This window comes from Rhyacophila brunnea, unplaced genomic scaffold, assembly GCF_057557595.1.
Source record: "Rhyacophila brunnea isolate RB1 unplaced genomic scaffold, BYU_Rbru_1.0 scaffold_15, whole genome shotgun sequence".
Lineage (NCBI taxonomy): Eukaryota > Metazoa > Arthropoda > Insecta > Trichoptera > Rhyacophilidae > Rhyacophila > Rhyacophila brunnea.
In genome coordinates this window covers 5,285,161-5,312,888 of record NW_028232806.1, presented here as the reverse complement: position 1 = coordinate 5,312,888, position 27,728 = coordinate 5,285,161, and the positions used below count along the sequence as shown (strand labels likewise).

Here is a 27,728-nt window from a genome sequence, read left to right as displayed (position 1 = left end):
AAACGGGGGAATGGCCAACGACAAGAAAAAGGAAAATACATTGGTAGAATATAACCTCACGCGTAGAAGAAAGAGCAAACCCTATCTCCAAGGACTTCAACGTCAACATGAATAATAAGAGTTTTATTGGTAGTTAAAACTCCTTTCGTTATTCGAATTTAACTCTGAAGTCCCTGAGAAAGAGTTTGCTTTTATTTCTTCCTACCCCATGTCAATGCAGTTTATATTATTATGCAGCCAATCGGCCAGTGGCTCCCTCATCACATTCTTCAGATAAGTTTGTAGGTCTGTATTAGCATTGAGGGGCATAATATGCCTATATTATAGACTACCAAATATAGAAGAGAGTATTTCCAACAAATAACACAATTTATTTGAAAAAAAGGTCACTCGAGTGACCACGGGAGTATGAGACAAAGATTTTTTAATTATTTTTCTATTGGATATACATACATAATTTATAATACTTTCTCAAATTATTCGTATCAAAAAACCGATTAATTTTTAACGGAATATTATGACATCGCGTACTATAATAATTATTGCTGAAATAAATATGATAATTTCTAGAACCGCGTAGGTACTTTAATTTGGTGACAAAAAGATGGCAACACATAGATAATTTACGTATAATAACATAGAAATATTCGCATCATAGATCATAGACTAACATACTTTTAATCATAGACAATAGATAATCACAGTCTGTGGTGTTGTGATGTGATTATGTGCTTGGTGTGCTTGTTTCGGATTGACAAAATTTGATTTTTGCCAGTAGACAGCATTATAATTTACAATTATCCAGTCAACAATAATTAGTAATTTTAATCTACAGCGGCATACATTATTCTAATTGAATTTTCTATACTCAATATTATTAACTTCTGTTTTATTCATAACCTCGACAATGGATCATCCTGAAGGTATGGTGTATGGAAAGAATATTCATCAATATAACGTTAATATAGATGATAATTATACCACATTATTTAACACAACTTCTCTTGTACTATTTAGCTCGATATGTAATAGTTTTTATTCGATATACAGGACACTTCACCTAGAGTTCCATAAAGGGATCAAAAGAGGACATAATATTACAGTGGTAGCCATTGTCCATTTCCGTACGTAGTCGGTGTTCTCACAATGTATACAGGTGATTTTCTCAATTATGTGTGTTTCTGTGATGTATTTTTCCACTATAATTGAACCCGTGGTATTCCAATGGCTAGATCTCGATAATTTTCCTCGAAATGTAATAATTTTACAATCATGGGTACAAGTCGTTCATGGGGAAGCCGGGTGGGAACCGCGCTAATTGTCATCGCCGATTTTGGCAAAATTCATGAATTCAAGAATGAAAATATAACCTAACCTTAACTATCTCAATCTAACAAATAATCCAGTATATCGGCTATTTTCAAAATGTGTTTGTCGCCGGCTTCCCTTGTACCCAATCATGTATCTCATGATCATATTATTATGAAAATGATCATAACAAACAGTAATTAGTATCAAGTAAATATTGAAATTAAGAAACATGATAAGATATCACAATGCTTTGATAATATTATATTATTTATTTTCTACTTTTAAGTGAGAGATATAAAAAAAGCAAATGATTCATTCATTTACGATGTCAAACACAAATTCAATTAGTTGAAAGTAAAATCGATAGCAATTATACCACTCAGCATTACAAGTGTGACACACTTCAGTTGTCAGCGTTTCCTCAATTATAACCTAGATCAACAGTGTCTATTATGATATGAGGCGTCTAATTACAAAAAGCGACAAGTCCACAATTCAATATTTTCGGGAAACAACGTTTTTATGTTTCTAGCTTCAATTATTTGTTTTAACGTGAGATTTTTTTCCGCGTTGTATTCTATATCGAAATTAGAATCAAATGGCAATTTGTTTCAGCCGATAAACTCTTAAATGTAATAAATATAGGCAAAATAAAATTGAAGAGTGACATTCCAAACCGGCCTTAGTCCAAAATTACAAATTTTCATGTTTTGATGGAATCCGATAGAGTGTGTTGAGATCTATATTCTCACTAAAACTTATATTTTACAAAAAATCCTAAGTCTCTTAAATTTGATGTCGAAATGTGCCTTTTTTCTCAAAACAGCACTAAGGTAACGGTTGATTCTTTCCAAACTGGCCTAAGGATATATGCGCATGCGCAGTTGAACTCTTTTTGCTACATTTACGCTTCAAGCGGCCATAATATAATATTGTAACACGTCAGATTAGAAATGTCAGACGAAATATTAGAGAATTTGTGTTTTATAAGTTCATGTGCACATTTTTATTGAAAATGATCCTACATTGTAGTATTATTTGCCTTTTTTTTTCTCAAAACAGCACTAAAGTAACGGTTGATTCTTTCCAAACTGGCCTAAGGATATATGCGCATGCGCAGTTGAACTCTTTTTGCTACATTTACGCTTCAAGCGGCCATAATATAATATTGTAACACGTCAGATTAGAAATGTCAGACGAAATATTAGAGAATTTGTGTTTTATAAGTTCATGTGCACATCAGTAAACTATTTTTTTATTGAAAATGATCCTACATTGTAGTATTATTATATAATATATTATTATGCTGTAAAAGTTACAATGTTTACCTTTTTATCAAAAAATGCATCAAAGTGAAAGAAATTTTATATAATTTTTATTCATTAATCATACCAACAGAACTGTCCATGACCACATTCTATTACACAATCATAATTGTATACACAAAAGACACTAAACTTTATTTTATTGTGTCCCAAACTGTACTTAGTACAGACTTAGGGCCATTTTGAAAAAAAAGTCGGTTTTTGAATGAATTTTTTTGGAGTTTTACTATACTTTTTAAAGTTATTTATATACTATGTTTTCGAGTCTTTGAATTTTCTATAAAATTGCCAAACATTATAGTACCGAAAAGTTAAGAGGTAAATTGCAAATCACAAAAATATGATTATCTCAAAATCAGATTTTTAGACTTAGGCCGGTTTGGAATGTCACTCTTCAATTGGACTTAGCGCTACTTGTACTTCACTTTTTAATTTATCCCGCATACGGCACATATTTCCGTGGCACTGTCATAAGTTTAACAGATGCTACAGCATGGGAGACGCCCTTTTCAATATTGAACGTTCCCTTATTGGCTTTAAATAATATGAAAAACGGACTTGGCGCTTTTTATAATAAATCGAGACTTAAAATATTTTTTTTCATAGAGTTATGTCGCGTTTTGGAATTTATAAATCAATACATATTGTGTAAAATTATACAAAGAATACGTGCGTATTTTTTTCTCGATTTTGACCAAATGTGGACTTATCGCTTTTTGGAATTAGACGCCTCATATATTTAATTGTGGCATTGTCTCCAGCAACGTATGGATTGCATTTGTATAAATGGCAAGGACAATTCATAACTCGTCAGTCATCCCGAGTCCGTTCACTCGACACAGTCAACCGTCATTCCACTCGAGTCCAGTCTCGCGGTCCTATTTAACTCTCAATAACATCATTCTCATCAGTACATCCGTACCCGCGATTATAACAGTACTCTGTCTTCTTTATCATTGTATTTATTTATTTTTGTAACGATAAATAAACTCTCCTTCCTTCCTCTCCCCTAAATATCCATTGCTTACATATAGGTATAAGGAAAACTTAAGGCTATACCTCAGCTGGGGCACTGGGACTGGGGTCTAAAACGATCGTGGCTAGGCGATGCGCGGATTGTGCAAATGACGCATGCCGAACGAAATATAATTTGTCATATAAATCCAACATGTGTCCATTTAATGTTCTGTTTATTGTTCTATTAGTAACAATAATAATATATTCATTGACATGTTTTCTTTTTCAAGTAAATGGATGACATTTTTTAGTCATCTTTACACGATTTAATAATTAATACCCCCGTCGCCATCACGAAACAAATTGACGTGTTCACAGCTCGCCTTTCGCTCTCCGATTGCCAGCGAGTCCAAAATTTCGTCGCACCTATAGTTGAAAATTATTTTCCATTTCACTGAAGTATGCTCTTAAGTAAGCTAGTAAATAGGTAGGTATACAAATAAATGAATGAAAAAATTATTTGACAGTTGATTCTACAAAATAAGAGCCTAAAATGTTCGTAGCGAAAAAAGATGACCAGGATGAAAAGATGGTAGGTACAGGACACTGACCTCAAAAAAAGAGGACTTGCCCGGGTAAAAGAGGACGTCTGAGAACCCTATCTTTACCTTTAAGTAATAGTGGCATTTTATTATCACCAATTCGTACTCGTATGTAACCTTAGCGAATATAATACGTTTTAAGAATTCAATTGAAGAACCAATTTTTAAGTATGGCTTGTAATCTGGTACATGACTAAAAACATGAAAACAGTGCTGGGCTCATTTCACAGGAGCGTGTTGTGCGGTATATACGGATCCATCAATGACACACAGTCAGGGCGGCGGTACAATAACAAGCTCTACGCTTTGTACAGCAGCCCGCACACCGGTTCTATGACAAAACAGAATGGTGACAAAACAAAACAGCCAGGGGAAAAATAAAAACATACATTTTTGTATGTAATGTAATGGCGTCTGGCTGGGAGTATATTATTATTTTGACTTTTCGAGACGCTGTGTCGCTAGTAGATGAGCGCGTTCGTCATGTGCAACAATCTTGGAACTCGGTTGCATCGAACGAGGCGAGTTTTGATATGAGAGCCGCCTAAATATTTCCAGCGATGAGAGTGATTTTTTGCCAGCGAAAAACAGCAGTAAACGGGCACGTTTATTGTCAAGTAGCGACACTGAATGAATATATTTCTCTGTGGTAAATGTAATTTAAATCGAAAACTATGTATTTTTATGTTTAAGTAATAAATAAATTCGATTTACTTTTGAGTTCAAGAATTTCGTATATTGTGAGTTGATTTTAAGTAACAGCCCGTTCACACGGTGACGTATCGTCTTTTTTTCAGGATCCTGATTTATAATGAATCGTTATTTTTTTTTAGTGGCGTAAGAACTCCTATGAGCGAGTTCACATGCGCCTACGGCTTTATGAATCGTGAAAAATGACATATCCGTCTGAACGCGACATACATTGTCAACACATCACGAATGCGGATGCGGATAAAAAGACGGATCTGTCGTTGAAAACATATAGAGATATACGAATGAGTTCACACTACATTCGTTTTTTTTGCGATTCACCTTTTGTCGTGGGTGGGGTGGAGGCGGAATGCTTGACGGATCTCATAGAATCACGATCCGGTACAAAACGCCGTGTGAACATGATATTCGTTATTGACATATCGTTATTAATTACAATCCGTCAAAGACGGACTGCCGTGTGAACGTACTGTAATGGAACCTATCTACCATTTTTGTATGGGCACCTCATGTTTTTTTACACCATTTTGTTTTGCACAGTAATCATTGGAACGTATCCCCCGTGCAAAAAGAGGATCGGGTGTATACCTAATAAACAGTTGATGATTTCACCTCAAAATCGGAAAATTTTAAAATATTAAATATTTATGTATATTTCGTTTATAAACTTTAAAAGTATTTCATTAACCACTTCCCAGTTATATTTTGGTGAGAAAGAGTGTCTAAAAATTGTCAGATATTTTTTTAAACATTTTATAAACAATTTATTAAAAATTTTATTCTTACCTTTGTTTTACTTTTTTACAATATTTAAAATTTTATGAAAAATGTCAAATTTTCTTTTAACGTTTTATTATAAATTGTTTACATGTTTTTTTACTTTTTATCACAACAGATATGTAGGTTTATGTTTTAAATTTTACGGAAATAAAGTCTTTTTGGTATGGTAAATTTTGAAAAATTCAATACACAACCCTACATCACAATCTCACATCACATATTTACAGAAGCATAAAATGATATAGAATCATTAAAGACATACATCAACAAGAAAATGTAGTATTTACAGAAGCATAAAATGATATAGAATTGTTAAAAACATAACAAAAATATGTATTATTTACAGGAACATAAAATGATATAGAATCATTAAAGACATAAATCGACAAGAAAATTTAGTATTTACAGAAGCATAAAATGATATAGAATCATTAAAGACATACATCAACAAGAAAATGTAGTATTTACAGAAGCATAAAATGATATAGAATTGTTAAAAACACACTTTTTTACAATATTTAAAATTTTATGAAAAATGTCAAATTTTCTTTTAACGTTTTATTATAAATTGTTTACATGTTTTTTTACTTTTTATCACAACAGATATGTAGGTTTATGTTTTAAATTTTACGGAAATAAAGTCTTTTTGGTATGGTAAATTTTGAAAAATTCAATACACAACCCTACATCACAATCTCGTCTCATTCCGTATTTGTTTGTCGTTATCATTCATATGTGAGCAGCATACTTTGCACGTCTAGTAGGCCTTTCTTTATTCGCCGTATATGGTATTCTCATATATCACTCAAATACCAGTCAAAACAAATAATAAACTGTGTGACAAGTTGAAATACGATCTTCCCGAATGGAATGTAGGTGTGCGAAGAAAACGTGTGCCCGAGTCACACTCGGGATATACAGACAAGTGGTTAATAAGTAGATTCCACAAAAATGAATTTTATTTTTCTCCTGGTTCTGTTTTGTCACTGTTATGTTTTGTCATGTTCTGTTTTGTCACCGTTCTGTTTTATCCGATTACCCCGCACATACATTCCATCAAATTGGGACACTATAGATGGCTGCGCCATGTATACAGCAGGATGGACGAGTCAAGCATAACAATGAAGCTTACAGGGAACTTACTTACTTAAACTTATTTCCTATGTGCCTATACAGGTTCCTTTATAAACTGTATGGAAATAACAAAATAATTTCATTTCAGATCCGCCTGATGAATTCCCTGTTCGGGTGGTGGGAATCTTAAACCCCCAGGATTTTTGGATTCACCAGGTGTTGACAGAAGACACTCCTTATGCCGGAAATCCTGTCATCAGAGCGGGGATTTATGGAGCATTTCCAGTAAGATCGCAATATACACCTCAGAAGGATGAGTTAACAATTCACAAGGCCAAATTTTGGACGCCCACATCCCGTCTATGGTTTAGGAATTATATAAAGGATGCAAAAGATGGCATTGTGTTTGCCCCCAAAGAAATCATCGATACGTGAGTGTTTTCATTTTTTATCTTATAAAAAGGTAAATTGGTTGGAACAAGAATACAAGATTATCCAACTTGTGGTATGAATTTCACAGTCCTATCATTTGTGTTACCTGTCAAATATTTCACGTCTATTTTTGACATATCGTCAGTTGAAAGCTCAGAGTAATAATATAAAGAGAATGGGTATTGTTTGGCGAAATGAAGCCGTGTTTCTTGCGTATAACGCATAGTAGAACCTCAATTTTGTGGTTCTGAACCTGATCTGTGCCGTGAGGTTTTGTATGACGGCAAGTGAGATGCCGCGAATTTTTTAGCAAAAAAAAACCTTTTTTTTTTTAATATATCAATACCCTAGTTTTATAAGGAAACAACTCAAAATTTTGCAGTTGTCGAGTTAATAGTGCCATTTGATACAGAATCATGGCAGCTACATAATTCAATTAAAAAAATTTTTTTTTTAAATCCCAACAATTAGTAAAAGCAAATAATTCCATATGGAATTTCTTTGTATTCTACATGTTCATAGTTCTATAAGGAAACATTTTACTAGGTTCCTTATTGAACTAAAAAAATTGAACCACATTGAGCTTGTCATAGTTCTATAAGGAAACAAGTCAAAAAGATCAAACCAGTGACAGTCTATTCATTAACACAATTATTATTCAAAAACTATGAGGCTATTTTTTTGTATATAACTAATTCATTGTAGTCTTAAATAATTTAAATTAACATTATTCTATCGAATGAGAAGTAAATTAATGATTTAAAACAGAAATATACTTGAAATTTTGAGAATTTCTACACTCATTACATGGTAACAATTTACTTACTTACTTTAATAGAATATTCTGATAGACTAAGTGCTCTATCCTCAGCACACCAAGTAGAAAGTAGAAGTAGCCTTAAAAAGTACTGATGGTTTAGATACCTACCGATACCGATAAATATCCCTTGCAGACAATCTTCATTTTTGATAATATTGGATAGGTGCATGCCATGGCTCCCACATAATGAAGCGGGCCCCCAGGCTAGGATATTTTTCGTGCTCCCCTACCTATCACTAAGGTTAAAGGCATTATGAAGCTTTATAGTAGCGCTTTCCAAATGGTGTTTACAGTAAAATTATGGATATTTAATGTATTTATAGTCCTTAAATACACTTGAATTATAGTTATCGAGTACCGACACACAATTAAAAATTGGATAGCATTACCACATACTTTAAAATATAACATTACAGAAGGAAAATAGCGCCGCAGGCGACTTTTTTACTGTTAGAGCAAATTTGTGATGTGTGTTCATCTTACTTATCTGGTCGACTCACCACGCCGGGCCCCCAGGCTAGAGCCCTGTCAGCCCCCCCCTTTTGAGGGCAATGGTACATACATGTACATGTAAGTATCAATACTTTTTCTTTCGATATGATGGCCAGCGCCACTAAGCATAAGTGACCAACAGATTTTTAATGAGCCATTTTTTCATGGAAAATGTGAGAAAATAGATCAGCTATTAAATTTCCTTGAGTTTCAAGTTTCAAGTAGGTATGTGTGTGAACATTTTTATTGAAAAAAAAAACCCAAATGTGAATTCATCGCTCATTGGAATCAAAGACGAATCATATTTTGTTAGTGTATTATGACATTACTACTATGTAAGAGGAACCTTCTTTTTGGTATGTGAATAAAAATAAATAAAAAACTGGTATTCGGGACATGATGATGTTTATTTTAACAATGTTTAGTAAACAATAAAAGTGACATAAGAATTATAAAAATATTTTTGTCGATAATAATTGTTATTTTCTTCTTCTCGGTGAGAATAACTGTAATATAAATAACATAATACTGAAACATATTGAGGTTCAATTTACATTTGACAATTTAAACTTTGTTCTCGCTAGACTATAATATATGTATAAGATAAATAACAAACCAGAAAGGACAAGAAAATTAAATATTTACAAAAGCATAAAATGATATAGAATCGTTAAAGACATAACTCAACAAGAAAATGTAGTATTTACAGAAGCATAAAATGATATAGAATCGATATAGATATAGAATCGTTACAGACATAACTCAACAAAAAAATGTATTATTTACAGAAGCATAGAATGATATTATAGAATTATTAAAGACATAAATCGACAAAAAATGTAGTATTTACAGAAGCATAAAATGATATAGAATCATTAATGACATACATCGACAAGAAAATGTAGTATTTACAGAAGTATAAAATGATATAGAATTGTTAAAAACATAACAAAAATATGTATTATTTACAGGAGCATAAAATGATATAGAATCATTAAAGACATAAATCGACAAGAAAATTTAGTATTTACAGAAGCATAAAATGATATAGAATCATTAATGACATAACTCAACAAGAAAATGTAGTATTTACAGAAGCATAAAATGATATAAAACCATTATTTAGGTTTTTAAAATAATTGTCTGCAGTATGTGTCGATGTCAGATTAGATTCTATATACAAAGACCTAACTAAATATAAAGAAAAAAAATGAGATAATCTAAGAGATGCCGGCTATTATTAAACATTATTATAATGTTTTAATGATTAAAAGTAAATGCATCACATAATAAAAAATATTTAGGTTTAATTTTCATTCCAGGTCAAGTTTACTTAACCAAATAATAAAATTAATGTACACGATGAACAATAAATCATAAAATATAATATATAAGATTTAGATGCAGTTAAATAAAGATAAAATACACCTCCATACTGGTGATTTTCAGAGCATAATATAAAAATATACAAGAGGAATGATAGAACAAAAGATTAATACAAAAACAAATAAGAAAATATCAATAACCGTCAAAGATTTTTAAGTGTAACTATTTAAGTGTATCAATCTGCCTGTGGATTTTTATAAAAATCCCAATGGACCCTAGGAATGACATTGCTATCGCATAATGCAATTAAGTCCTTCTTTTTTGCGGCTGATATTTTTGGGCACGATGTATATGCCTTGTTAAGGACTGGTACATGGGGGGTTCCTCTCATCAGTCGACGAACATCAATGCTCTTAAAGCTCTCATCGCCATAACTATTTTTGTAATGGATCATGTATGGCGTGGTCTTTTGTAATTTTACCATTTTTACATCATTCCAAATAACTTTTTCGTTATCGATATTTATAGAAAAGTTTTTGCCAGTATCCATGCATAATTTTTTTATATCGACGAATTCGTCATTTGCCATTTCCTTGACAGTGTACGCTGGCCATTTTCTTTTGCAGATTGCATAATAGCAGTCCACTGACAAGGAACGGCAATGACATTATCCTTCGTTTTGAGCACACATGTTTTTTCACGTTCAATACATGCATGAACACTATCGTTTTCATTTTGCCCATGCCCAACTATAAAATATTTATGAATTATTTCTTCAATATTTAATGTCTCTGAACAATGCAAGTATAGAGACATTAAATATTTATTTTTGTTTTGCGCTACGCAATTGTCACTGTATAACATCACTGTCTTTTTACTATGACAATATTTTTTTAAATATAGATATATACAGCTCCCAATGTTGATAGCTCCTCTCTTCGCTATCCCTTCATGCCATGTGAAGCAGTAGCCAGTTTTTTTAATCAAATTAAAAACGGTGAAATTATACAGCGACAGCTTGCGTTTACAATACAGCTCCGATACATTACCTGTGGGCGTTGAAAGAACTGCCTGCAAATCAAAACAGCTCACTTCTGTGTCTACAGATGTTGCAGCCAAGGCTGTATCCCGCTCTTTCTCCAGCCGACACAACCCTTTTTCAGCATCATGCTGTTTTAATATTTCAGCTTTGGCAGCTTGCTCATCTTTGGAAAGGATTTTGAACGATGTGCACAGTGTGCAGGCATCTTTCTTTGGTTTAAAGAAAGAAATATTAAACTCAGTCGTGAATAATTTGTGATAAATATAAAATTTTGCTGCTGGCTTGTTTTCCAGTGCAGATGTCTATTGTCCGGCAACTTCATCTTGGCTACGTGGCAAATCTGTGAACTACGTACAGCTAATCGAACTTCCGGTTTCAAATTAGGAACGCCCCCAAATTTTTCATTACATTTTTGACACTTCGTATTGGACGCATCTATCAATTTACGTAATTTGAAGCTTTTTATATTCAAAAGATGTCTAACACAATACGAAATGATGTTCGAATTATTATCAGTAAACTTTTGATTTATTGCGAAGAAGAAAAAGAGTCGTATTTAAAAGGTGAGCCTATACAATACTTTCAACAAGCCCATTTTATGGGTTCCTGTCATGTCAGGTATGTCAAAATTCAGTGTTGTAATACTAGAAATATTTCCCCAAATACTGGAAATTATGTTTGTATATTATAAAGTTATGTGTATCGTAATCTATTTTATTAACCCGGCCGCCGCGTCAGTTTCAATATGAAAGGGGCTCTCTCTGCGGTATCATTTTTCTAAATGCTATGCTTCGCTATATTATGATAAATACGGCAATTAAAAATAGCTGGTATTACTGTTATCATGCCTAGATACATAAGGTTCGAAGTGCCACACTAAAAAATAGAATCGATTGTTGAATTTAGCTGTGAATGCTTGAATAAAATCGTCCATAGTCCCTTGTACCGAAAAAATACGCAGCCATGTTTGTGACGTAAAAACGCGTCATTGAGATTGTGCGCCTATGAAAAGAAATAAATCACTGACACTAATTTTATTTTAGTCATGTTAGAAACACTTAAAAATGCCGTTAAAAATATTGAAAATAATAGCTTTTATTGTGTCGCATATTATTACAAGTTTTATGGGTCGCGTAAAGTTGAGTCCACAGTGGTGGAAATATTGTAATAATTTCTTATGTTCTTTTTTTAGTGTAATTTGGATTTTTACTAGATTAAACTTTTCAGTTTTATTGAGCATTGTGTTATGTTAGTGATTGTCGTTTTATGTTTTATAAAAAAAAACAATATTTATTTTGTAAAATCTGCTGCGTGCTTGTAAAAGTGCTATAAAAACATTTATTGCGTGAGGTTTTAAAATTTCATAAACATTAAATTGCATACAAAGATAATATGTAATACAGTTGAAAAGTCAATATTCCATGATTTACATTTTATATTATGTTGTATACCCGTGTGTTTTTTTTTATACTTACGTTTATTTTTACGTTTTATATATTCCTTCCTGTAATTTATTGGTAAAACTCGCAATCGTCCTAACTAAAATATAATAATATATTATATTTTTTCATTCCGTGTGGACGTATCTTTACGACATATTTACGACTTTCAATAATGAGCTCGATTTATGACTTTCAAACAATTGGGGTGACACATGACGACATGACCATGAGTAATAAAAATAAATGACATAATCCAGAACACAAGTTCAAGTACATATTTATAAATATTTTGACGACACAGGTTCGTTTTTTTGGTTGTATTTTATTCCCGCAAACATGGTGTTGTAAAGATCGCGGTGAATATTCAACTTGACACGATAAATCACTCGGCGCACACTCAAACTCGAATGAAAATATTTTGTATACCTAGTGCGCAGGCGCTAAAAAATACCGCGTAGATTTGAACTGATGCAATCGTACCGGCGAATCTCAATAGATCGAGAGGGTTCGAAAGATCGATGTTTATGAAATTAAAACAACATATTTTTGACAAAGTTATATAGGTGGAAGTAGGCGGATGGATCGGGCTATTTTTTAATAAAATTCTCAATGCCGCATGAAAAATATTTCTTGCGTTATCCACAGGTCAAGGTTTGCGTATCTGACTGCTATACGGTCGCCCATGTGTTACGTACTAGCTGTATCCTACTGGAATACGGTCGCCGGGAAAGGGTTAATATTTTTAGACGTATAATAATTAAGTATAAATGATCATTAGTTAGTTAATGCATTGTCCTATTTTTTCCTAATTTTTAAACCGATAAGTAGGACATCATTTGTAAATTATAAAACATGTGATTGGGTCATCAATATAATATTGAATATGTTATATCTTTCACTTCTACTTTTTTACTCATAATTTGTGTTCTAGTTATTTAATTAATAAATACCTGCAGCAATATTATCAGTTAATGTGGGTTCAATGATACATTTCCTTCCAAATTCAATAATTACGCTGTAATAATTAACCTAATATAATAGTAATAATTAAGAGGTGAAATTATTTGAAAAAAAAATTCTATTGATATTTATTGAACAATAATTAGACTTATAAATTAATGTACTTATAAACTTACTGAGAATAGAATTGATATAAACTTAAAACCTAATTTCGCGGGATATGTTTTCTCAAAAAATGACAACACTGTGAAATATTCTATACGCGATAAGAGCGACTTCCTGTTGTTGCCTAAATAATGTTGTCGTACAGTATATAAAGTCTGTGCATCATGGAAATATTTAAAGAACCATCAATATATTCTTTTTTTGTGCGCTTTCTGCAATAGTGCGACTCAACCCGTGCAAATGAATTTATGTGCTCTATTATGTCATCTTTCATTGATTGGGGTACTTGATTTTTCAATGAATGTTTTCCTTTTTTTTGGGTTTTAGAAAACCTTCCGGTGTTTGTTTTTTCACAGTAGTGAAAATAAATTTTTCACTTATGTCGTCCAGTGTAGAAGTGAAAAATTTCCTGCACACTCGTATAGATTCCTGTCCCACTTGGAAACTATACGAGTGATTTTCTGCACGACTCGAACCGTGCACCGGATATCGATATTGGGGTGTTGTTTTAGACATTTGTCGTAAAACAAATTCACGGCGTCCAGTGACATCACCGTTGTTCCAAAAACTTTCAAAAATACAAGTTCTTTGATCTTCTGAGATCTTTTCAGTGTATTTGTATCGACATGATACGCATGGTTCTTTTACTATTTTGGCACTGCCGACCGCCCCAGAAGCCCTAACATATTGCTTTCCGGCATTGTAATCTTTCTTATATATATTTTTTGCCCAGCTCTCTTCATTCCGCAGGCGCTTAAGTACAATTTTCTTGTTTCCATAATTTTCAATAATTTCCTCTATTATTACATCGCTGCAAATTGCCTGCTCTTCAGAAGTCGACGGAAGCACTAGAAGAATATTGAAATTATTAGTTTATTAAATAAAACAATATAAATATCAAGTAATAGCCAATACATGAATAGCATAACTCACCAATAAAATTATCATGGTAAACCTCCGTGTTTGATACATTGAAGCTGGTATCCATGATCAATTCTATACCGGGAATCATCAACATTTCGTCCGTCACTTCAATTTGATCTTCCGTTAATGGTGATTCTGTAAAATTAATAAACAATTTGGTGATTAAACATGTCATAGAAAGAACAGCTAAGAAATAAATTAATAACGCAGGGATTTCGATAAATAACTTACCAGGACGTGAATAGCTTGACGTAGTTTCCGCTGCAATAATATTATCATCGTCATTAAACACCGTACCGTTATCGATCAGTGCGGGTAAAATCTGTTTGTCACAAGCAATTACGGGTGAATCTGAAACATGAATCAACCATAGTATCCTTTAATACCGAATATATAAGCCAAAACTGTATTACATTACAATACGGATAGTTTACAATGGGATGCTACTTACAAAGAGAAAGAGGTACATGACAGCTGGAGCTTATTTCTTCAACTGTGTTGGAAACATCAAGGCAGCTTGTATCATTATTACTCACGATAGTATCCAACTTCTCAGGTATCAATAACACATCTTCTGGAACAGTCAATATAGATGTTGCTGTACAAACACATACCACATACTATAACACGGGATAAAGATAATAAGGGGGCTATTTAAGTAGGTAAAATTGTTCTTATAATAATAATCCAGACATCAATCACCTTAATAGTATCATTGACAAAGCTTACTGGGTAGTATAATGTTTAATAATTACAAAATTACAGAAGTCATACAACGAAAACAATGTCAAATTTACATTTTGAGGTTAATATTTTTAGGTTTCACACCACTAGTAATATCAATTTAACTCACCAGATCCATCGGAATTATTCATCCCACGGGATTTATTTAATGCCAATTCCATGATAATGTTTGCTCTCCCACTCATTTTCGGTATTTTGTGTTATTTTAAGAACGAAATAGCGGACGACGAACGCGGTAAATGGCGGTAAAACGTCAAATGAGTTGCCGCATGTGAAATGTTTCCATAGACAAGCAGCATTCAAACAAGTTTGTGCAGGCAAACATATTTCTATAAGGAACCATTTGATTTGTTTCCTTATAGCAGTGGTTCCCAAAGTTGACTGGGCTCCGACCCACCTAACAAAAATTTCCAATCTTGGGACCCACCTCTTAGCTGTTTTAGAGAAAAGAGGGCATGAATATTGGTAATGCTCAGATTCCCTAGTGGCGAGTCGTGGAACTATGCTGTCTTATTTGTTCTAATTGAAATTAAAAAAAAAATTATAAGTGTTACCAATATGAATGAAAAACTGTTGAAATAAGAAACACAACTTAAATAAAAAAAAAATATTACTTAAATAACTACACCTGCAAGGTTTTTTTACAAAGTTATTTCAATGGAAAGGATGTATTTGTTTCTTATTTTTCTTCATTACAGTTTTAGCATCAACTTCAACTTTAGCTACTTTTAATCGCACGAAAATCCGACCTCACATAGATATGAGGTAGTAGAGAGGAGGAGGACTTTCATAGCTTCATCGAACAGGCAAGGATAATTATCAGCAACTGAGAGCCAGAATTTCGTTAACTGTTTACGATTGAAACTATTTTTCAGTGACGAATTTTCTGATAAATCAATGAGTTCTTCACTTGCTTTTGTTGACATACTAGTTGGTAAGTCGTCTTGAAATGGGTTACAAATCCAACGCAATGAATTAAACTTTTTCATCTCTTCCACAAAATAGTCGTCAAAGTTATTTATTAACAGTGATAAATGACTTGGAATTTCAGACGTTCATCGTTCGTTCGTACGTTCATCTTAGGCTGCACTTGGTTTTCAATAATAACATTTTCAAGTGTTTCGAAACAATCATACTTGCCATTCTCAATACAAGTTTTCCACAATATAAGCTTTTTCATGAACGCTCGAATTTTATCGTGAACTGCAAAAAATGTCTGATCCGTTTGATCCCTGCAAATACAAATTAGGTTCGTTTAATTTCAAAAAATATCCGCCAAATAAGTGAGCTTGAGAATGAATTCTTCGTCCAGTAGATGTTTAATATACCTATTCAGTTTTTCCTTCCAAGCTAATTGTAATTTCATTACGCAATTCCACTAATCATGTCAGTACTTTTCCCCTGGATAACCAGCGAACTTCTGTATGCAGAAGAAGAAATGTATGGCGGCTACCCATTTCTTCACTAGTTTTTGAAATAGGCGGGCTTGTTAGGGTTTTGTTTTATTATAATTTACAATTTTCACAGCTGTATCAAGTACTGTTTTGAAATCATCGGGCAATGCTTTGGAAACCAGTGCTTCTCTATGAATGCTACAGTATGTCCACAATGCACAGGGACTTTATTCAAGAACTCTCGTAACCACACTGCTACTTTTCCCGCACATAGCCTGCGCACCGTCAGTGCATATACCGACACAGTTCTTCCACTGTAAATCTTTTTCTTTTATATGGGAGTCAATTATATTGAAAATTACCTCAGCTTTTCCACGACTTATTGGCTTGCAGAACAAGATATCTTCATGCACGTCGTTCTGCCATATATAGCGCACAAAAAATGTATACAGTGGCGAGGGCCCACTCAATATTCGCTCGCGACCCATAGTTTGGGAAACCATGCCTTATAGAACTATGAATGCAGAGTATTTATTTGTCGTCACCGGAAACAAGTCGAATAGTCGTTAGTTTTTGTTTAATATTAATTTATTCTTGCATCAATTATTAATAATATGATGAAAAAATAAAACCATAATAAATTACATTGTTATATCTATCACTATTTAATAATGCTTTCACCAAAAAAATCTTCGGAATTAAAGGAACCATTTGATGCAAAACTTCAAATGCGATTTACTCAGAACAAGGATTTTTGAGTTGTTTCCTTATAGAACTAGGGTATCGATATTGAAAGTTTATCATAAACACTTACCAATCATATGCTAAATGTCTCATTGGACCAATATTCTTCCGAATTTTAAATTATTCATAACAAACACCCGAGACTGGCATTCTGTCTTCAAAGACAGGTGAATAAGTTTGCGTTCTTTGTATGGCCGGCACTGTACGAAGATGTTCGCTTTGGCACAGAACCGGACTTCACTATACTAACTTAACTATGAAACGTTATACCAGTGGCGAAGGGTGACGGTAGACTGTTTAGATCCCCCATATATAATACACATTAAACTTTGTTAGTCATACATATATTTGTATTTATTGAACTAAGACTATAATTTATAGATAGTGTTGGTTAGTTTTTGAAGATCAATTAAACCCTGCCTTACCAAACCATAATATTTTTGGTATATTTTGGGCGATGCGAGAAAATAGTGCACACTATTTCATTCATACTTATTTGTTTTCGTTGGATTAAGAATACATATTACACATATCATTATTGGTTCATTTTTTAAAATTCATTAAGCCCTGCCTAACCAAACTATAATAGATAAAAAATATTATTATATCTATAAAATATCCAAAGTTATGTATGATTTTATTGCATATTTTTTGCCTATTATCTATTATGGCTTGGTTTTCAAAGGGTTTAACCCATTAGTGACCGACTTTATTTTTGTACATAGAATACAAAATTGACTCCCATCATAAATTTAAAACTCAGCTATAAATATCTGTGGAAAGATTTCCTCGCCAATTTTATGTAGGCAGCTGATAGCAATAGAGTTAACATTATTTTTAAGATTAATAATCACATAAAACACTGAGAAATGCGCACATAGGTCATGTAAAATAGCAACAGACTGTTAAATATCATTTAAGTTATTATAGATAAGAATAAATATAAGGCCTAGCTCATTGGCAAAACATAAAGAACACCACACTCAGGCGGTATGGCTCCGTTTTAAGAGAATCACGTAAATAAAAACATGTGTACCATAAATGGTAGTAGACTTACGATCCTTAGTCCACGTTATTTACCAGGGGACGCAATCCTCCAATCCATATTTATGAGAAGAAAGTTAAAAACACTATAATTGTTTAAAACCAATTTACATATTGAAAATTACAATACACAAAGATACCACATAAATTTCAGCATAAAAGGTGACTTTAGATTTTATATTTAAAACTATAATTATATGTGAAGCGTATGCTGGTTTCCCAATTAATTATTATTAGGAAGTCCAAGTCATGACGAAACTTCACACCAAAATGCCAGTCACCATTTTGTTTTGGGGCTGCCAATAGAAGAAGAAAATAATGAACTTGTTACAAATACTACATGACGTATAATCATTTGATTCGGAAAATGTACTGCAAAATTTCTAATATGAAATGCATATTATACTCTATCTAAATCCAAATTCTTTGAAAAGAAGACATATTTTTTTTTCGACCTTGCCGATTTTAATAAGATTATATGGGCCTCAATAGAGTGGAGGTTTGTACCAACAGATTTTGTTTTTACGAGAAATGGATGTCAGCCACTTGCTTAACCTATTAGGTCCATACTCTGACTTATACATAAATTAAAAATAGTATGTTTACTTACCAGACCCAGGATTCGAACCTGGGACCCACGGCGTTATAGGCCGACGCTTAAGCCCCGCAGCCATCGTGGGTATTTTGATAGGGTGGATAGAAGTTTTCAATTTCTCAATTTTACGAAGACTTCGCTTAATCTAGAAATATACAAAAAAGTATTAGGTATCTGTTAAGAGCATACATAAGTGAAACGGCAAATAATTTTCAACAGTAGGTGGAATGAAATTTCGCAGTCGTCGCCAATCGGAGACTGACAGTCAAGGTGTGAGCACGTCAATTTGTTTTGTGATGGCGTCGGAGGAATATATTCTTAAATCGTGTAAAGATGACTAAAAATCGTTCCACATGTACTTGAAAAAGAAAACATGTCAATGAATATACTATTAACGATCTTTTTAGACCATGCCTCAGCTGAAGTATAGCCTTAACACATTCATTGCTGACCAGTTAATTACTAATTAATTACCACATTTAATTATCATGCTAATAGTATCTAATGGCCAGTCGCGTTGACGCTAAATAAAAAAAAGCGCTAAATGAGTTAAATAATGTCTTTATTTTGTATTTCAGGCAATACTCAATAGATGGCATCTCACCGGTTTGCATGTATGGCGAACTGTACGTCTACAAGAACGGTGTTCGCACGCGCGTGTCCAAATTGCTCTACAATCAGCGTCTAGCTTACAGAAGCTATACACAATTTGACAGGTACCGAAAAGCAGACAGATTGCCTAGAATGATAAACACGGATGAGATATCGGAAATCGTCTGTATGATAAAAAATGAAGTGCCGAAATTTAAAATCAGTTCCTATGTTGAATTTCGACGACAGCAGATGAGTGTGCCATGGACTGTTAAAAGCAGAGAACAACAAGTGCTCGACACGAAGGCGATGATCCAACTTCAGTTGAGACATTGCGGCGTGCCAATGGAGGAAATCAATCGCACGCTGATGGAGAGGGAAGAAGATTGGAATCTTGGATGCGACAGTGACGATCTGTATATGACTAATTGCGGTCGGGAGTATGCACTCCTTCAAAGGATGATGGCGAAAGAGAAGAAAAAAATGGCAACTGAAAGAACTGTAAATGTAAATGAATTGGAATGTATAGGTATGTGGAATATATACACTTTATTTTTTACATACATAACACAGGGAATGGGACAATTGGGCGCCGCACTGTCAAAAGAAATTAGTAGACGTTCATTACGAATTACAGTAAAACCTCGTTAATACTAATTCCACGTAACTGAAAATCGAAAAAAAATTCGAATTGCGAAATATGAAATGTATGGGGGGAAAATATTAAAATTTGAAAAAAAAAGATGTCTTTTGTTTTTCATTAATTTCGTTTACGATGACTCTGAAATCATTTCGAATTAAAGGTATGGTTTTATATGAAAATAATGTTCAAGTGACTTTTTTTGTGAAAATTTCGAATTACGGGGAATTTCGAATTATCCGTGTTCTTATTAACGAGGTTGTACTGTAGTAAGTAGACAAGGAATTCAGTTTCTATCTACCTACTACTTATAGTTTTTTTTCATTTTGCTCTTAAAATAATGTTTTTTATTGCGGATTGAGAATAAAAATAAAAGAACTCTCTTCTAGTCGGAACTTAAACATATGAATAATGAAATCATTATTTACGTGTGCATATTTAAATTCTCACTCTCTCAGTAGTAAATATTAATATAGTAATTTAAATATAAATAATAGTATTAAATATATATTTTCAAAGTACCTATAATTCACAAACGTATATTTATTTTCGAATTTCATTTGATTGTGTGGCACCCAGTTGTCCCGTCGCCAAATCGTTCTAGACTCTATAACACATCGTACACTATCGTCCGTTGTTGATGTATTATTCCTACCAGATAGTGGTGATTTTCCATGAAACAAGAGGCAGTCATTTCATCAGAATGTAACAATCCTTAAAACAAGGATTCCCTACCATGTGCCCGCGGACACAGGTGCGCCCGCAAGCACTTTGGCTTTCACCCACGGATTCATCTGCGCATTCTACCTTAATATATATATTATATCAGTGGCGTATAGAAACTAAACTGAGATGCTTTTGAAAAAAATTATAGGTACCTAAAGCTATTTACCTAGAAAATGGAGAGCACAGCATGCATGATGTTGGAGAAACTGCCGCTGCTCTCAACCCCTATCGCTTCCACCTTCTCTCAGTTTCCACCAGTAAGCTCCTTTACTTGGTCGCTCCAGCACAGCGACGCTGTTCCTCTGCTTCGCCCTTCATGGAGACTACACAAAATCACCAGGTTATCCGGCCCTCACCTAATAATATGTCGCAATAAAATTCTTGTGAAGCTCGAGGAGTCAATAATTAATCTCCAATTCCTGAGAATCGAATTCATGATTTTCAAAAAAATTTTAGTCAATAAATTGGAAGTTTTAATTTGGGTGTTAATTGAGTTGTCTTTTATTGTTTTGTAGGTTCTGACGATACTGAAGTGGTCTGCGAAAAATATACTGTATATCCAGCTGGAATGCCCATTGGAGGGCAAGTGATTAAGAAAAAAGGTGGGACACCAAATGAAAAAGGTGTTCACACGATAAGCACACCTGAAAATGCATCCAAATCCTTCATAAATTCTACTGATGTAACTCTAAATGAATCCATGACTATCACTGACAGATCTGAAGATTCAGCGCATGCAGTTCAATCTACTTCAAAGAATAAGTCATCAGAGTCTTTACCAGTTAATGGAGACTTCACAGCATCTGATGTGGAGTCTTCCTATCAGAACGCTTTGAAATCTGGCAGAAGCGATGAAAGTATTGTTAGTGCCGTTGCGAAGACCAAGCAACAAAATGTGCATTATACAAATGATAAAATAGAAGTTACGCAGTCAGCTTCCACTGTTGTTCCCTTGAATAGTTTTGGTGTTGATACAACAAAACACAGCTTCGAAGAAAGTTTTGTTGATCATCAGTATGAAGACAGATATGGACAAAAGTCTCAAAGCAGTAAAAGTGGTGAAAAGACTGACAGTCATTCAGTGGATAAGTTATTTGAAAGTAGTAGCTCACCCGAAGCAATTTTTGGGAGTCTTTCTTTGAAGTCTTATCTCAGTAAACCTCAAGAATTGGCTTCTCACTGGGTAAAACACCAGGATAAAGACGACATCAAAAAGCAGGCCGCCGAAATGAAGAGGCTGCTCGGAATGGCCGATAGAACCACTGAAATACCGGATAATTCTTGCGATCAGTCGAAATTGAACAAAACGGAGAGTGAAAAATCTTCAGATTCAGTTCTTGAAGTAGTCGAGAGAGGTGAAGAGATTGACGATAGCAATATAATATCCCCTGTAAGAAAGTTTGTCATTTTAAAGACCACATTTTCTGATGAAGAAAATGATCCTGATATCGTCGACGAAGACAGCTTCGATCAGGACAGTTCGTCGCATAATCGTTCGGTCGGTAGTTTTGAATCCGGCTTGAGTGGAATGGGATCTCTCATGACAAATCATTTACTGTTGAATCCTAAATCAACGTGCAATCTCTGGAGTGCCACACAGACTCGCGCCAGAATTACCAGTATTAACGAAGACGTCAGTGATATTGATTTAAGTTTTGTCAGAATGGTGAATTGTACCAGCTCTCCGAAAGAAGCGAAAGATGATAGAATTACTGCAGTCGAAAAAACAATCAGTACAGACGGGATGGAGTGGCAGGCGCAGGCTGATGTTGAAGAAATTGTCAGGGATGTCATAAAAATATCTGAGGAAGTTATAACCACATCCGAGCCAGATGTTGTTCCAACGGCGTGGAGAGAGTTGACAGAGGGTCGTTCGGAAGAGACCGGAGTGGTCAGTCCCGCATTTGATGGTTCGATGACGATGAATGCCTTGAGAGACGATTCGACCCGGGGACTGTCAGGCATGAGATTGATGGAAAGTATCATAGAGCCCAAAGTGATGATGCATTCGCAGAGCGTAAACATCAGTTTGTGGTCGAGCATGACAAAAACATCATTCCCGCATCGGATAAGAACCATCCTCTCAGCGATGAATGTTGTAAAGCCAAACCGGTTGCAGACAGCAGTGTGGCCAGCTATGATGCGAGGACACAGTGTCGTTGTCATTGGTCCAGCGCATAGTGGGAAGACACTGGGGATACTGGCGCCATTTTGCAGCTCGATTACCGATTTCGAAGATGTCAAGGACTCCCGTGGCCCGATCGGCCTGATAATTACCCCCGACGCTAAAACAACTCATTCCAATTTCTCGATGTGTCAAGAACTTTTGCGAGGCGCCAAAGTCAACGGAGTACACTTGAAGGTGTTACGCGTCTGCAGCACGGGAAAGTATACCCTGTTAAAAGTTTACGAGGGTTGCGACATCCTCGTAATGACGTCTGCAGCATTTTTGGAGTTCTTCAGGGGTAAATTGCCCCTGTTAGACTTGTCGCGGTTGAAAATGCTCGTATTTGACGATGCTGACGTAACATATTCTCAGTGTAACGACGACATTGATAAGATATATTCCGCCTGCTGCACCGATAAAAGTCTCCGCTTTCAAGTTGCGCTGACTGCTAAAAAATGGATGGAACAATTCAGACCTCTAGTAAAAGATTTCAATATCCCCATCGTGTGCATCAGTGCTTTCCAGGAGTGCGTTCTGTATTCAAAAGCAGAATTGTTCGTGGAGATGCTACTCCAAGATGATAAATTGCAACGTCTGATCGATCTGTTGAAGAAACGAGCTGGAATTTCATGGAAGCTGGTCATAGTCTGCATTAATAACGAGGAAGTGCTTGAAATATATGAAAAACTTAAGTCTATGCACTATTCAATCATGTATTTGAACAGTTTCAGTACAATTGAAGATGTGCAGAGTGCGCAAAGAGTTTGGGAAACACAGCAAGTATTGGTGTGCTGTGACATGAACCTCTCTTACGTAAATGTCATGAATGCTACCTGGCTGATTAATTATTCATTACCGAACAGGTTTTCCATCTTCAATATGCGGTTCGTTACGATGACCAATTCTTATGACAATATGTTTTTGCAAAACCCTTTGAAACCATCGTTGAGAGTTGACATATTCGTTGATGAAGAAAACGTAGACCAGCTGCCGAAATTGCTAGATTTCATCCATAGATGTGGCAACGATATTCCTGTAGATATCAAAACACTAGCCGATGAGATATTCAGTTCCCAAGACAAAAAACGTGCAAACAAAGGAATAAATATTTGTGATGAATTATTGAGCTATGGAAAATGCACCAATTTAGCATTCTGCAGTTTTAGGCATTCTATAATCGACAGAGACGTGCCAGAGAAATGGATTCCGTCTTCCGGTAAGGTCGTTTTTAAGGTTCTCGCGATTCACAGACCGGATCTTCTGTCCGTGCAGTTGATAGAGAGCACATCTTTGGATGGTGTCGTTGAAAAGTACGATCACAGACACGTGGAGATCGCTTTCAAGATGACAGCGTATTTCAACGTCGAGAGCAATGTGCGCGCACACGGCCACGTAGAAGAGAACGATATCGCCGCCATCAAAGTGGCAAACAGCGTCACATACGAAAGGTGTAAGGTCGTTAAGATATGCACGACTAATCGCACGGGCGGCCCGGATACCATACTCATTAATCTGCTGGAGTCAGAAATTATAACCGAGGCGAAAGCTTACGAACTTTATTATTTACCTGACCATTTGAAAAATATCGTATCGTCGGTCGTTCGGATTAGAATTACCGGTTTAAAGCCGAACGCTGATAGTGTGGATTGGAGTTACAATTCGGTGAGTGAAGCCAAAACAATACTGACTGATAGAAGTAATAAACTTTTTAATAGAGCCAATATAGTATTGGCTATCGGTAACACGTTATTCGTTCAAACTATCCAGTGTTGTCAGAAAGTGAATGTCGATAATATTATTGAAGTTAAAATAAACTATTGCGAGCATTTGATTTCTAAAAAATTAGTAGGTGAGAATCCTTGTCACCTCGAACTACTCCGCCGTTTCTGTGATAAATTCGATTATAAATATCCGACGAACAAAAAAAATGTAAGTAGTGTAGTTGTTAAGAAATCCGTGCTGCCTGAACCGCAATGGGCGCACTTGAATGATAACGAATACCATTCGGTTTATATATGCTCCACTGTCGCACCGGATCAATTCTACATTCGAGAAGTAAAACAGCAAGATTTCTTGGATAGGTTGACAGCAGATATACAAGTCTACGTTGAGAACAGAAAAAACGCTTTTATACCTAAAAAAAAAAAGGCTGAATGGACATTCGAGGTCGGCGCGTACTGTCTGGCGAGATTTCCTGACGATGAAATTTTATACAGAGCCAGAATCCAAAAGATTGACGCCAAGGAAACCGATGACAAATCGAAAGATACACTTTCTGGTAGTCAAAATTATTACGAATGTTTCTTCGTTGATTTTGGCGACTCAAGACTTGTAGATTATAAAGATCTGTGTCCGATATCGCCTGAGTTTATTACGCGATTGCCATTTTTAGCTGTCGAATGTCGGCTTTTTGGAGTGAAACCTACAGGAGACACTTGGAACGATGCGTCCGGCGATCTGCTGTATGATTTAAGCTTCAAAGAGATGAATTCGGAAGACTTGAAATTGTTTTACGCCAGATACTATATGAAAGAAATTGCTGATAAGACACTCGGTAAAAAGTATGCATTGCTACTGTATGACAGTAATAGTATAGATTTAATAAATAATGCACTGTTGGCGAAAGATTTGGCGGTTAATGTTGATGGTGAATCGAGTCTGGTCGAAAAGGATAAAGATGATTTTAGGGAGTGGTTAAATTCGCAGTACATGAAGAATGTTTTAGATGATGATTTCGATACCGTGTCGAATGCGTCAGGTTCGATTCCCGATTTCATTCTTAAAAATAATATAAACTGTGCTCATTCGACGAGTTTATCCAGTTTTTCGGATCTCAGTGATGCTGAAAATAATTCTGAATTGATTCCATATAAAGCGGGCAAAGTCAAAAGTGGCCTCAACAATTTTGACGTATTGGACGTTGATGCTTGGGATGTCCAGTTTGACAAAGAAGACTATGAAAACGTTATGTTAAAAAACTCGGTCTCTAAATTACTGCCGAAAATTGAAGAGGATTTCGATGGTTCTAACGCATCACAAAAAAACGTCACTATCACAGAAATTACTGATGTTCCTGATTTGACAGTTACTACTGTAGATAGTAAAGAAGACAAACCGGTTGTGTTGGCATCCAAGAAAACTGTCGACGATACATGTAGTAATGAAGAGAAACCTGTGTGGACTTCTAAAAGACATGAGCCAGTGTCTAATAAAATTACAAACACCATAATTAAACCGAGTCAAGAGTTGACATTGACACAAAATGAAGTGCAGAGTAGAGTCCCGCGTGTTTTATGGCACCAGACAGAAACTGAGGTTATTTTAAAAATTAAATTAATAGGCGTCCAAAAATACACATTGGATATCGATGACAAATTGGTAACATTTGAGACCATCCTTGATGATGTTAATTACCAGTTCAGATTGGAATTGTATAGTTATGTTAGCAAGAAGAATTGCAGCCATCAGAACGTCGGTAGCTATATACGAGTCAGATTGTTCAAACTGCGGCCGGTCAGTTGGTTGCAGTTGATGAACTGCACCATCGCGAAGCTCAGCTGGGCCTCGTACGATCCGGACCATATCACCGAATGTTCCGACGAAGAGTTGGAAGAGACGAAGGAACGGGAAAAGTCACTGATGGAAGCTCAACTAGACATGATTCAGCGGGTGCATAGAATAGAAATGGATGTAGAAGAAGATAGTGACGAAGAGGTCGTTAACAATGATTTGTATGCGGCCAAGATAAAGAGAAAGCAGCAGGAGGTGATGCCTTTTGAGCTTCAGGACGTTTGTCCTGACCCAAAAGTTCTTGCCGACCCTTTAAATTTTCACTTAGAGTAATCTCATTACAAACAGCTGTTTTTGTGTGAGAATTCAGTGTTGTAACAGTGGAAAATAAATTTTTGTTAAACATTATTAGGGATACTGACAGTTTTTTAGGCTGGATTCATAAGAACTGTCTTTTTTTATGTGCTATATAGCATGTTAGTGTTTAGGCAAGTCACTAGAATTATCAGAAATTTTATTGTTTTAATGTGTATGAAAAATCATGATTCTTGCACTGTTGCTCTCTAATTGGTCTAGCTCAATATCCCTGTTTGAACGGTAGTTTTTTTCTTAATCCATTCATATATTATTTAACTGCCGTTTTTCCAGATTGTGACTTTCACTTGAACTATGGCGGTATGATGTTTTATATCATATTGATATGTTAATTACATATTTCGGTGAACAATGACAATATTATGACGTATAGTTTAAAAAATCACATGTGTAATACTAGGCTTTGTGACTAAGTTGAGTAAATTGACTTTAGAAGTTAAATATTATATTAGGTATCATGGGCTAATGTACGAAGCCTTACCCGTCAGATTCTGACCTTTGCACAATGAAAACATCAACCTCCACTTTTGACCAGAGATAACGACGGCAGATTGTAACCTTTGACATGAAGACACTCGTGTATAATCCTTCGTGTAAAAACGCTCTAAAGGGGCGATAATTAGGAACATTGCTGAAATTAAGGTTTAACAATATTTATAAAAAAATTAGCCATGTAGCCATGCTAAATATATCGATGGCTCAGTTCCATAGTACGATAAGTCAAAAATTTCAAGTTTTGAGTTATGTTAGCCATTATATTCGTAAATTGCCCCTCTTCAGTTCCACTTCAACTCGAAAAAATTACTAGTTCGACTACTACCTACCTTGTAGAGCC

General features: G+C 34.8%; 1 protein-coding gene across 3 annotated transcripts; it reads left to right on the top strand.

Annotated features, from left to right (window-relative positions):
* Positions 1-701: 701 nt before the first annotated feature.
* On the top strand, positions 702-26,972 carry LOC147074836 (putative ATP-dependent RNA helicase TDRD12). Of its 3 annotated transcripts, XM_085943328.1 has the most exons (5): positions 702-923; positions 1,051-1,156; positions 6,909-7,191; positions 19,463-20,004; positions 21,357-26,972. In XM_085943328.1, exons 2-5 carry the CDS (start codon positions 1,147-1,149, stop codon positions 26,849-26,851), a joined length of 6,330 nt encoding a protein of 2,109 aa, XP_085799454.1. In that variant the 5' UTR covers positions 702-923; positions 1,051-1,146; the 3' UTR covers positions 26,852-26,972. The 3 variants fall into 3 exon arrangements, with proteins under 3 accessions (XP_085799454.1, XP_085799453.1, XP_085799455.1); XM_085943327.1 differs by lacking the exon at positions 1,051-1,156; XM_085943329.1 differs by lacking the exons at positions 702-923; positions 1,051-1,156; positions 6,909-7,191 and adding an exon at positions 8,396-8,582.
* The last annotated feature ends 756 nt before the right edge of the window (positions 26,973-27,728 follow it).